At 45.6% G+C, this 12747-nt stretch overlaps 1 protein-coding gene across 1 annotated transcript; it reads right to left on the reverse strand.

The window, feature by feature from the left end:
* Positions 1-3230: 3230 nt before the first annotated feature.
* On the reverse strand, positions 3231-6585 carry CD14 (CD14 molecule). The gene is made up of 2 exons (XM_024752329.1): positions 5975-6585; positions 3231-5885 (listed from the first exon to the last, which is right to left on the reverse strand). The coding sequence occupies exons 1-2, from the start codon at positions 5975-5977 to the stop codon at positions 4770-4772; spliced, it is 1119 nt and encodes a 372-aa protein (XP_024608097.1). The 5' UTR covers positions 5978-6585; the 3' UTR covers positions 3231-4769.
* Between the last annotated feature and the right edge of the window lie 6162 nt (positions 6586-12747).

A 12747-nucleotide genomic window follows, 5' to 3' on the forward strand; every position in this document is an offset into this window, starting at 1 on the left:
TTTCTCTAGTTGCAGCGAGCGGGGGCTACTCTTCCTTGTGGTGGGCGGGCTTCTCATTGCAGTGGCTTCTCTTGTTGCAGAGAATGGGTTCTAGGTACACAGGCTTCAGTAGTTGTGGCATGTGGGCTCAGTAGTTGTGGCTTATGGGCTCTAGAGCTCAGGTTCTGTAGTTTTGGTGCCCGGGCTTAGTTGTTTTGTGGCATGTGGGATCTTCCCGGGCCAGGGCTCGAACCCGTGTCCCTTGCATTGGCAGGCGGATTCTTAACCACTGAGCCACCAGGGAAGCCCCAGGGCACGTATTGCTTTAAATGCATAATGCAACTGGCTGCCAGACCAGATGCATTGAAAAAAAACAAAACCACCTCCTTTCTATAGCCATTGAAACAAAGTTTACTGTTCTGTTTTAACAAGTTTGTATTGTATTTTGCATTGACACACATCTGCTTATTTAAAAAATGACATCCTTTTGGTAGTAATCGTTCAGCACAAGTAGGTATTACAGCTTGATGTTTGTGTGTTCTAATTCTCAGTGTTCTTTGATTCCAGGTCTTATAGAGCAGTTAAGGCAACTTTAATGGCGTTTTTGAAATGTATTGTAAAATAAAAAGAGGTAACGTAATTAAAAAGAAAACCGTTGGTGAGAAAGTGGATAAATAAGAACGCTCATACATTTTTTAAAATTAATTAATGTATTTTTGGCTGCGTTGGGTCTTCGTTGCTGCGCTCTGGCTTTCTCTAGTTGCGGCGAACCGGGGCTACTCTTAATTGTGGAGCATGGGCTTCTCATTGCAGTGGCTTCTCTTGTTGCGGAGCACGGGCTCTAGGCACGTGAGCTTCAGTAATTGTGGCACGGGGGCTCAGTAGTTGTGGCTCGCGGGCTGTAGAGAGCAGGGTTAGCAGTTGTGGCGCACAGGCTTAGTTGCTCCACGGCATGTGGGATCTTCCCAGACCAGGGCTCGAACCCGTGTCCACTGCACTGGCAGGCGGATTCTTAACCACTGCACCACCAGGGAAGTCCAAACCCTCATCCATTGCTGATGGGAATGTAATATGGTGCAGCCGCTGTGGAAAAGAGTTTGGAAGTTCTTCAAAACATTAAACATATAATTACCATATGATCCAGCAATACTTCTCCTAGGTATATATGCAAAAGAACTGAAAAGAGGTACATAAACAGATTTGTGTACTAAAATGTTCATAGTAGCATCATTCACAATAGCCAAAAACTGTCCATCGATAGATGAATTAATAAACAAAATGTAGTTTATAATACAATGGAGTATCATACAGCCATAAAAAGCAATGAAGTACTGACACATGCTACAACATAGATGAACCTTGAAAACATTATACTAAGTTAAATAAACCAGACACAAATACTGTATGATCCCACTTATATTAAATATCTAGAATAGGCAAATTCATAGACAGAAAGTAGATTAGATGTTCCCAGGCTCTAGGGGAAGGGAAATGGAGAGTATTTGCTTAACAGGTACAGAGTTTCTCTTGGGGTAACAAAAAAATCCTGGAAATTGTGGTGATGGTTGCACAATACTGTGAATGTAATTAATACCACTGTACCTTACACTTAAGAATGGTTAAAATGGCAAACTTTATATATATATATATTTTTACCAGAATAAAGAGAAAAAATATATATCTTATTCCTATCTGCATACAATCATGCTGTTTCCCTCATCTTAATGAAGATTATCTTATGAACATAATATCAATCATACTCCATGGTGAAAGACAAAACTTTCTAAGATCAGGAACAAGACAGGGATGCCCACTTTTGTCACTTCTATTTAACATAGTACTGGAGATCCTAGCCAAAGAAGTTAGGCAGGAAAAAGAAACAAAAGACATCCAAACTGGAAAGGAAGAAGTAAAATTGTCTTTGTTCACAGATGACATGATCTTATATGTAGAAAATCCTGAAGATTCCACACAAAAAAACCTGTTAGAACTGATAAACAAATTCAGCAAAGTTGAGGCATAGAAAACCAACAAACAAAATCCAGTGAGTTTTGTAAAAAAATAAACAGAAACCTCAATTAAATAGAGTTGGGAGACCAGAAGGGACTGCTTCATGCCCTGAGACCTTAGCAGAGCCCAACAGGAAGAAGAAAGACTCCTTCTTTACTGGCAAGGAGCCCTCCCACCTTCCTTTTCCTCTATATAAAAGTGTTCTCCTACCTTTGCCATACAGAAACTTGCATGTATTGATAGCTCGCCGTGGTTGCAGACACCTGAATTGCAATTCTCTGCTGATCCCAAAGAAACCTGTCTTTGCAGGAGAACTATCTGGCAGTCTATTTGTTTCAGTTTAGCAGTTTCTATACACTAATAATGAACAGTCTGGAAAGGAAATTAAGAAAACCAATTCCATTTACAATAGCATCAAAAAATAAAATAAAGTACTTAGAAATTAACTGAAGAGATGAAAGACTTAAAATGAAAACTACAAAAATTGCTGAAAGAATTAAAGAAGACACAAGTAAATGGAAAATCATCCCATATTCATGGATCGGAAGACAATATTATTAGGATATCAACACTCCCCAAGGCAAGCTACAGATTTAATTAAATCCCTGTCAAAATCTAATGGCATTTTTTGCAGAAATAGAAAAATCCATCCTAAGATTCATATGGAATCTCAAGGGACCCCAAAGAGCCAAAACAATCTTGAAAAAAAGAATAAAATTGGAGATCTCACACTTCCTGATTTCATAACCTATTACAAACCTACAGTAACCACAACAGTGTGGTACCGGCATAAAAACAGATATATGGGGCTTCCCTGGTGGCGCAGTGGTTGAGAGTCCGCCTGCTGATGCAGAGGACGCGGGTTCATGTCCCGGTCCGGGAACATCCCACGTGCCGCGGAGCGGCTGGGCTCGTGAGCCATGGCCGCTGAACCTGCGCGTCCGGAGCCTGTGCTCCACAACGGAAGAGGCCACAGCAGTGAGAGGCCCGCGTACCGCAAAAAAAACAAAAAACAGATATATGGACCAATAGAATTGAATAGAGAGCCCAGAAATAAAACCTCACATATATGGTCAAATGATTTTCGACAAGGATGCCAAGACCATTCAATGTCTTTTTAAAAAATGGTATTGGGAAAACTGTCTATCCACATGCAAAAGTGTTGGGAGGCAGAGATATTGAATAATATCCACCGAACTGAGAAAGAACCTTGAGACCAAAAAACAAAGCAGGCAACTCCATAAAATGCAATTTTGAAGTTTATTGTGCGTACTGACATACAGCCATATTACATGATGCGTATTGTGATCTTACATACAGCTAGGATCCAGAGGCATTCACAGCGGTGCTCTGCGAAGGGGATACCTTGGATTTAAAGGGGCCAAAGTGAAAGACAGAAATTGACTACCAAGTAAGATGCACATCTGCATCCAAGGGAACCAGGGCTTTTTCCTCCTGGGGGGGTCTCATGACCATTAACCATCTGTGTCAAAAAAGGCATTCTTCCAGTTTTCATATCACATGAAGGCAAGAGTAAACGTTGTTAGGAAAGTAATCTGGCTTGGGTGCACTCCTTGTGAGTAGACTAAAGCTCAGTTGTGCAGAAAGGGGAGGGGCAAGACTGTGGGCCTAAGATGGAGGTGACAAAATGGAGTCAGTGTGGTTCAGCCACATAGATTGGCAGTTTATTTAGCTGCCCCTATGACTCTTTGAGCCCATGGTCTGATAACCTGTGTAACTCTCCCATCAATGTTAATTTGCATTCTCCATTCCTATCTGTGTGGTTCTGGACACTGGAGGGAGGCAGGCTGGAGGGCTATGTTTACATGCCTCCTCCCACTCCTCTTGAGGTCCGCCTGGAGGCAGATACCTAGATCTCTGCTGGGTGTGGTTGCCTACTTGATGTAATGAAGAAGGGACCCTTAGAAGGAACAGTACCTCTTGGCTGCTTGGCTGATGTCCTGGGTCACTGAGATAATGTGGTTCAGAGGACGTATACTTTTAATTGCCCTGTGCAGGGGTCTGAGAAGCTGTGAAGGGTCTAAGGTGTTATCCTGTTTGCAAATCAAAGAACGAATATACACACATGTACTAACATAGTCACAAGATCTCTGGTTCAGAGACAGGCTGTTAAATGACAGCATCTTGTATCAGTTCCCCAACCCCAAACTCCCCATTACATGACACAGCGAAAGCCAGTGTACCTGTGTGTGCAGAGGGGCTGTACGCTACAGGAGAGGAACCCTGAAATTCTAAAACTCAGAGCTTATGTAGAACAAGTGGCATAGCTGTCTCTCCTCACTGGGGGTTGGAGGAAAAAAAGAGAGTGAGAATAAGCAAATGGCTCTGGGTTTTATCACCTTGGAAAGGGAGAAGCTGACTCTTGGAAAATGCACCAGAGAGGAAACATTCTGTATCCTCCTAGGCATGTTTACCATTCAAACATCCTTTAACAGGTGCTAGTAATCTGTTCAGAAAGCCCGCATTGGGCAGAAACCCTTGGTTCTGCCACACAGCCCTAGACAGGTGACTTTTCCCTGCCCTTTCTGCCCCTGTAGTTCTTTTCTAGGGAGTTAGGATGAAGAAAGTTTAAGTATAATGGATTCACTATCCAGCAATGTGCCCAGTAAATGTCTGTTGAGTGAATGTCACGGACCCGCTGTTTAAGATTTTAATGAAGATGGGGCAGAGGGTTGGTTGGTTGAGATGTCCTGACGAGGCTCTCCCAGAGCCAGGACAATCTGAGCCAATTAATTCCTCTCCCCCTTCTCCACTGGGCCTTAGGCAAAGTCCCCGGCTCCCTGAAGCAGTGCCAGGGCTCCTGACACCCCCATGGTCAAGGCGGAACGTGCACAGACTGAGACCACACCGGAGTTCTTCAGGTCTTCTTGGTGCTCGAGGGCTCCAGGGTCCAGAAAGGGATTCCCGTCCAGTGTCAGGTTATTTACCTCGGGCAGCTCGTCTGGCCGCGGCGCCCTGCTTAGCCTGTTGCAGCTGAGATCAAGCACGCCGAGCTTGGGCGGCAGTCCTTTAGGCACTTGCTCCAGCCCCGCGAACGACAAGTTGAGAGAGCTCAGTGCGCTGGGCCAGACACACGAGGTAGCGTCCGGGGCGGTGGCGCGCAGCGAGTTGTGGCTGAGGTCTAGTCGGTGGGGTTGCACACTCGCCGCCGCCAGCGCAGCGCACACGCTGCTGAGCGTCTCCATCCCCGCGTTGCGTAGCACTAGATCTTGGAGGACCGGGAACTTGTGCGGACAGAGAACCGCAATCAGCCCGCGCTCGCCGAGTCCAGGATTGTCAGACAGGTCTAGGCTGGTGAGGGCTTGGAAAGTGGGGAGCTGTGCGCAGGCAAAGGCAAGCGAGTGTGCTTGCGCGATGTTCAGTACCCTGAGACCAGGCTTGAGCCACTGCAGCAGTTCGCCGAGCCAGGCACCTCCTGTTGCCCACGACACGTTACGGAGACTGAGAGTGGAGAGCGCAGGCCCAGTGGCTTCCAGAGGCGGCGGCGGCATCGGGCCGGTTACCTCCAGGTCCTCAAACGTCAGTTCCTTGAGCCGGGAGTAACCGAGAGCACGCAGAAGGGCGACCAGAAGCAGAGCAGGAACCCGGGCAGCGCCCAACGTGAGCCGCCGCCAGCGCAGAGCCTTGATCGTGTCAGCGTACCGCTTCGAGTCGGCGTCGGCGCTCTCTAGAAACTGTTCCAGGTTGCGGCCGCCGCCACGGATCTCCACCTCGACAGCAACCATACACTGCATGGCGCTAGACCAGTCAGGCTTCGGATCCGTGAAGTTGCAGACGCAGAGAAAATCTTCTTCGTCCAGCTCGCAGGGCTCTGGTGTGGCCGCAGACACACGTAGCAGTGGCAGCAGGAGCAGCAGCAGACAGGGCACGCACACCTGCGGTGACAGCGGAGGTCAGGGCGGATCCTGCCGGTCCCTAAGGTTCCCCGAGTAGCCCTCCTTCGGCCCCAAGAGCATACACTCACCATGGTCGATAGGTCCTCAGAACCTCTGCCTCTCCGCCTGGCTCTGGGATGGGCTGTGGCTTCTTTCCTTTATAGCGGCTCTCGTCGGCTTCCAGGCTCCACAAACTTATCTGTCCTTACCCTCTGGCAGCCTCTGAAAGTTTACGTAAACCTGGGATGTCACTCAGTTCCCTCCTCTTTGAACCCTGTCACTCCCCACATTTCTTCCTCCCAGCCACCCCATCCGCTGTCCTAGGAAATTTTGCCGTGAATGATTTTGCCAGGAGAGGAGCCATAACAGGAAGTATCTTGCAAGGCGTCTAGGGCCCTCTGCCTCAGGCAGTGCCCTGATGACTCAGGCACCCCCAGCCTTGTCTGGGATGGGGAAAGGAAGATCCTCACTGCCTCAGGCCAGGACTCTCACGTCCCATGCCTATAGCCCAGTGACTCAACCCCGGTAGTTCCTTAATTTTCCCTAGTCTTGGTAATTACTGTTAACCTCCTGTCACCCAAGTCCAACTCCCTGAATATCCTAAGGTATTTAACTGGATATTTTGTGGAAGAGATTGCAAACTTCATCTATTGACTCCAAGGGCTAGAATTAGGTTCAAGAGAAGGAAGTTGGTCTGAGGAATAGCTCCCCCCGCCCTCCTTTTTTTGATGAACTTGTTCTTTAAATTTGTTTATTAAGAAATAATAGCTTTTTTTTTTTTTGGCCGCATGACATGTGGCATCTTAGTTCCCCGACCAGGGGTCAAACCCGTGCCCCCTGCATTGGAAGAGCAGAGTCTTAACCACTGGACCGCCAGGGAAGTCCCCTCACAATTTTTTAAAGTGATAGCTTTCTTAAAAGTAGAGAAGTCTATGTGTTTAACAGAGACACATTGGCCAAGTCCCTCACTCTCTTAGTTTCCACTTCCCCACCCTGAATTTTGAGAAATGAGATATTCCTAAATATAATTTTCCCACTTGTACCTAGCTATCTCCTGCCCTTTCCCCAGGACAATTCCTATGCCCTAGGAATGAAAAGCCTATGTTGAATGAGGATTAATTAGTAACTCAACTGCTTTGTCAAGAAAAAAAAGCAAGTGTCCCAGAGGGTGGGGAATTGTTACCAAACCAGGTTTGTTTGCCCAACAGGCAGTAAGCCAAACACTGAGACGAGACGCTTTGGTTTGTAGCAGAGAAAGAGTTTATTCACAAGGCATCTAAGTGAGGAGCAGGGAGAACAAGTCTCAGATTCACCTCCCTGAAGGCAAGGGGCTTGGGATATTTATGGGTGAAGGGTATAGGGTGGTTGGAGGTACAGGGGAAGGTGATTGGGGACAGGAAAAAGGTGAGGTAATCGGTATTCTGCTCAGGTGTATCTGAGTTACATCCTTCTTCATGGGATGCATGTTCAGAAAGTGGTGGCATTAGCATGACCTGAGGGTGAAGTTTTGGCCTTCTGATGTCAAAAGGCCATCCATCCGACACTCGCACAGGCCCAGTTGGAGGGTCAGTGGTTCCAAGCAGTCTTAATCAGCTGGAACACAACCTGGCAAGAGCTGACTCTAAGTTCCTGAAAATCAACTTAAGGAACCATTACTATAGCAACCCATATGTCAGAGGTGTTATCCACAGAGAGGCAGTTAAAGGAGTCTTGTGACATATTGTATAAGCTACATGAGGATATGTAATTTGCAGGAACAATTAAGGCAAGCTTGATAGGTGAAGGCAGGTTACACGATATTATTTATTAAGCAAGTTACAGTTCAAGGGATCTAATTGATGACTGCCCTCAATTTCAGAAGGGCTATGCTTTTAAAACAGCCCTCACAAGTCTGAACTTCTGGATTTCTGGGCAAAGAGTTACATGAAAAACATTTGAATTCTCACTTCCTTTTATCCAGAAGTAGCTACATCTGTCCACGATCCAAACAAGGAAGCCCCATCGAACCACACTGCTCCCTGTGTGTCCTGTTGGGCATGTTCTAATACCCTAAGCCATGCCTAAAGGCCAGACCATGTCACTGGGACATCCCTGAGGACCAAGATACAAGTATAGTTCAGTGTGAAATACACTGACTCTGCAGTCAGTCAAAAAGGCTTGGAATCCCAGCTCTACGGCTAAGGTTGTAACAATAGCCCTTCATTGTTATTTTCTTCATCAGAGTCTCTGCATTCAGAAGACTCAGGCCACTGAAGGCTGGCTCCTCAGGAAATTCCATCACCTTAACAACAAGAACCTACTGTATAGCACAGGAACTATATTCAGTATCTTATAATAACCTATAATGGAAAAGAATCTGAAAAAGAATATATCTACCAGGTTGGCCAAAAAGTGCCTTCGGTTTTTAAGTAAAAATAAAAGACACATTTTTTCATTTTCACCAAGAACTTTATTGAACAACATATTCAACCTTTTGTTGCACTACCTTCTGCCATTTTTCAGGCAACTTCATAATTCCATCTTCCCAAAACTTTTTATCTTTTGAGCAAAGAACTGTTCCAGGTGCCTTTTACATTCCTCCAGGGAACTGAAATTTTTTCCATTAAGAGAATTTTGTAAAGACCGAAATAAATGGAAATCCGAAGGTGAATGTGTGGTGAATATGGTGGATGAATCAGAACTTCCCAGCCAAACGGTAACAGTTTTTGTCTGGTCATGAAAGAAATATGCGGTCTTGCGTTATCCTCATGGAAGATTATGCGTTTTCTGTTGACTAGCTCCGGATGCTTTTTGTCGAGTGCTGCTTTCAGTTGGTCTAATTGGGAGCAGTACTTGTTGGAATTAATCGTTTGGTTTCCCGGAAGGAGCTCATAATAGAGGACTCCCTTCCAATCCCACCATATACACAACATCACCTTCTTTGGATGAAGACCGTCCTTTGGTGTGGTTGGTGGTGTTCATTTCGCTTGACCCACGATCTCTTCCATTCCACGTTATTGTACAGTATCTGTAAACCCACCTAACATGATTCAAAATGGAGTAATACCTGTCAAGGGCACCTATTAAGTCTCTTTCAGACACCCGAGACCTGGAAAATTACTGAAGACTGCAAGTCTATTCTCCGAAAAAACACATCCTATAGACACACAGCCAGCCCTGGTACTGCTGTGGACCAGAATAGACATGAACCCACCTCCTTTTCCTGCACCTTGCCCTTTGAAGCCTAATAAAAGATTCAAACCCCACCCTTTGGGGCCAATGCCACCCTATGTGTCTGGCCCCTTTCCTCCCTTGGAAAGTGGAGAAATAAAAACTCTCTTTTCTTCCTTTGTTAATATTTCTGTGAATTCTTTCACAACCCACGTCGGCTCACCTAACAGTATCCACTTTTCATTGCCCCTCACAATTTGTTTTAAAAATGGAACGTTTTCATTACGTTTAAGTAGAGAATCGCATGCGGAAATATGGTCAAGAAGTTTCTTTTCCCTCCGCTTAACTTATATGGAACCCAAACATCAAAGTGATTAACATAACCAAGCTGGTGCAAATGATTTTCAACGCTTGAGTTGGGTATTTTGAGTATGTCGGCTATCTCCCGCGTGGTATAAAGTTGATTGTTTTTAATTAATGTCTCGATTTGATCGCTATCAACTTCAACTGGTCTACCCGACTGTGGAGCATTGTCCAGTGAGAAATCTCCAGCATGAAACTTCGCACACCACTCTTGACGTGTTCGATCAGTCACAGCACCTTCTCCATACACTGCTCAAATCTTGTTTTGCGTTTCGGTTGCGTTTTTACCTTTCTTATAATAAAGCATAATATGCCAAAAATGTTGCTTTTTTCCTTCCATCTTCAATATTAAAATGGCTACACAAAAATTCACCAATTTCGATAACTCTTTTTTAAAATGCATGCTGATATGACAGCTGTCACATACAATCTAACAAAATCATTTTGAATGAAGTTAAAGACAACTAAGTGCTACTAGAGCCATCTTACGGAAAAAAACGAACGAACCTTTTGGCCAACCCAATATATATATTACACAACGTTGTAAGTTAACTATACTTCAATTTTCAAAAAATAGTTTAAAAATTCCATCACCTTAGGGGAGACACTCTGCATGAGGGGTCCAAGCTAAGAGGGGCAATAATGTTTCTGCAAAGGTCCCCAACTAACATCTTGATTCAAAAAATATCTATCGTTTGTCTAAACCAAGTGCCAGCACTAAATGCCAAGCCCTGGGTTGCTGATGTGACCATCACATGGTTCCTCAAGTACTCTAGTAGGTGCAGGAGGCAAATGCAGATGCAGAACTACAGTCCATAGTGAAGAGGACTCTTACAGAGGAGACAAGGACTTGGGGGAGCTCTAGAGAAAAGAACAGCTAGCCTTGTAGTAGAGAGAACATGGGGCTGTTTCTTACAGGATTAACAGAGTCGCCAGGCAGATAAGTGCAAAAAACAAACAAACAAAAACTCCAAATAAAAAACAGTTTGGGCAGCTGTAACTATTTGAGCAGACACTCTGGGCAGAGCACAGATTTTTCCTGGGGACTTGCCTTATCTTCCCAACCAGGAGAAAGATGTAGGTGTTAGAAGCCAGCATGCCCCATGAGGAAGGGGACAAGACCCAGATCCTATCCCCAGCCAGAGCATGGTGCATTAATAAATGGTGCTCAGGGAATTCCTTGGTGGTCCTGTGGTTAGGGCTCTGTGCTTCCACTGCAAGGGGCACGGGTTCGATCCCTGGTGGGGGAACTAAGATTCCTCAAGCTGCACGGCCAAAATAAAAATAATAATAAAGTTAAATAAATAAATGGTGCTCAATAAGTGGCTGTCCAGAGGCTGGATGGATGCTGGACCTGAAGAGAAGATATGGAGAACAGGATGATGGTCTGCAGATATTTAAGTAGATGTTTTGTGGAAGAAATCAAAGACTTCATCAATTGACTCCAGAGGTGGAATTAAATTAAAGGGAAGGAAATGGGTTTGAAGAACAGTTCCCATTCCTGGATTTGTTCTTACTTGCACATTTGTCTAAGTAGTAGCTTTCTTTTTTTTCTTTTTTTTTTTGCGGTACGCGGGCCTCTCACTGTTGTGGCCTCTCCCGTTGCGGAGCACAGGCTCCGGAAGAGCAGGCTCAGCGGCCATGGCTCACGGGCCCAGCCGCTCCGCGGCATGTGGGATCTTCTCGGACTGGGGCACGAACCCATGTCCCCTGCATTAGCAGGCGGACTGTCAATCACTGCGCCACCAGGGAAGCCCTAAGTAGTAGCTTTCTAAAGATTAGAGGCCTCAGTGAGAATTCTTTTTAACTTTTTTTTTTTTTTCTGGCCTCACAGCTTGAAGGATCTTTATTCCCCCACGAGGGATTGAACGCGGGCCCCTGGCACTGAAAGCGTGGAGTCCTAACCCCTGGACCACCAGGGAATTCCCTCAAAAAAAGTTCTTAAGTGCTACCAGGACTCTACTCTCTTGGAGCTGTGAAGGCGGTTTGGGAGGAGACAACGTCAGACAATTACACTGTAACTTAATGTCAGCTGTGAAAAGGGTTATGAAGGAGAAGCGTACAGTGCTATATGCTCTCATAACGGGGGCACTGGTCCAGTAGTTCTGAGTAGGGGACACTGGAGATCTTGAGGACAGTGTTAATTAAGGGAAGAGTGCTGGTTGTAGTGAGGGTGGGGTGGCAGAGACAGGGCTCTAGGCAGTGGAACAGCCTGTGCAAAAGCCCAGAAGAGAAAAAGTGCAGGGCTTATTTAGGGAACAAAGATCCTAGGAGGGATGAGTAAGGTAAGGCTGGAGAGGTATGCAGGGATTAGACCATGTAGGGCTTAGTTGGCCACAATTCAGATTTTGAGGGTATGGAACACAGTTTTTGTTTGTTTGGCTTGCAGGATCTGGTTCTCCAACCACGTATTGAACCTGGGGCCATGGCAGTGAAAGTACCGAGTCCTAAGCACTAGACGCCAGGGAATTCCCTGGAGCACAGTTGTTGTTGGTTTTTTTTTTTTTTTTTTTTTTTTTTTTTTTCCTTTTTTTCTTTAGGACCGGGGCACGAACCCGTGTTCCCTGCATAAGCAGGCGGACTCTCAACCACTGCGCCACCAGGGAAGCCCCTGGAGCACAGTTTTTAATTCACCAGTTTCCCCAGTACCTACTAGATTAGTGGCGCTCAAAATTTGATGAAGGAACTACTTTATCCTGAAAATAATGCCATTCACTTTTTAAAAGTATTTTAAAATTTTTAATTTATTTAATAAATTTATTTATTTTTGGCTGCGTTGGGTCTTCGTTGCTGTGCACGGGCTTTTTCTAGTTGCAGCGAGCAGGGGCTACTCTTTGTTGCAGTACGCGGGCTTCTTACTGCAGTGGCTTCTCTTGGTGCGGAGCACGAGCTCTAGGTGCGCAGGCTTCAGCAGCTGTGGCACGTGGGCTCAGTAGTTGTGCCTCTCTGCCTCAAGAGCGCAGGCTCAGTAGTTGTGGCGCACGGGCTTTGTTGCTCCCTGGCATGTGGGATCTTCCTGGCCCACTGCTCGAACCCGTGTCTCCTGCATTGGCAGCCGAATTCTTAACCACTGCGCCACCAGGGAAGCCTTTGCGGTTCACTTTTACCCAGAACAGTGACACATAATTGAATTTGTTTCCTTTTTCTCACCTGAAAAATGAGGATAATTGTCATGGCGAACATTCAATAAGGTAATGCACTTACTTCCAGGGGTTAGCCAGCTTTCATCACTGAGAGCCGTGTTATTAGTGAAATGGCGTTCGACATCTTCCTAGAACTCGGGGTAGTTTTGAATGTTCGTTTAGAATCTGTTAGGGGTAGGTTGGTTGTGTGTGCTGAGTGGAAGGTG

The sequence above is a fragment of the Neophocaena asiaeorientalis genome, unplaced genomic scaffold, assembly GCF_003031525.2.
Source record: "Neophocaena asiaeorientalis asiaeorientalis breed wild unplaced genomic scaffold, Neophocaena_asiaeorientalis_V1.1 scaffold204, whole genome shotgun sequence".
Taxonomy (NCBI): Eukaryota; Metazoa; Chordata; class Mammalia; order Artiodactyla; family Phocoenidae; genus Neophocaena; species Neophocaena asiaeorientalis.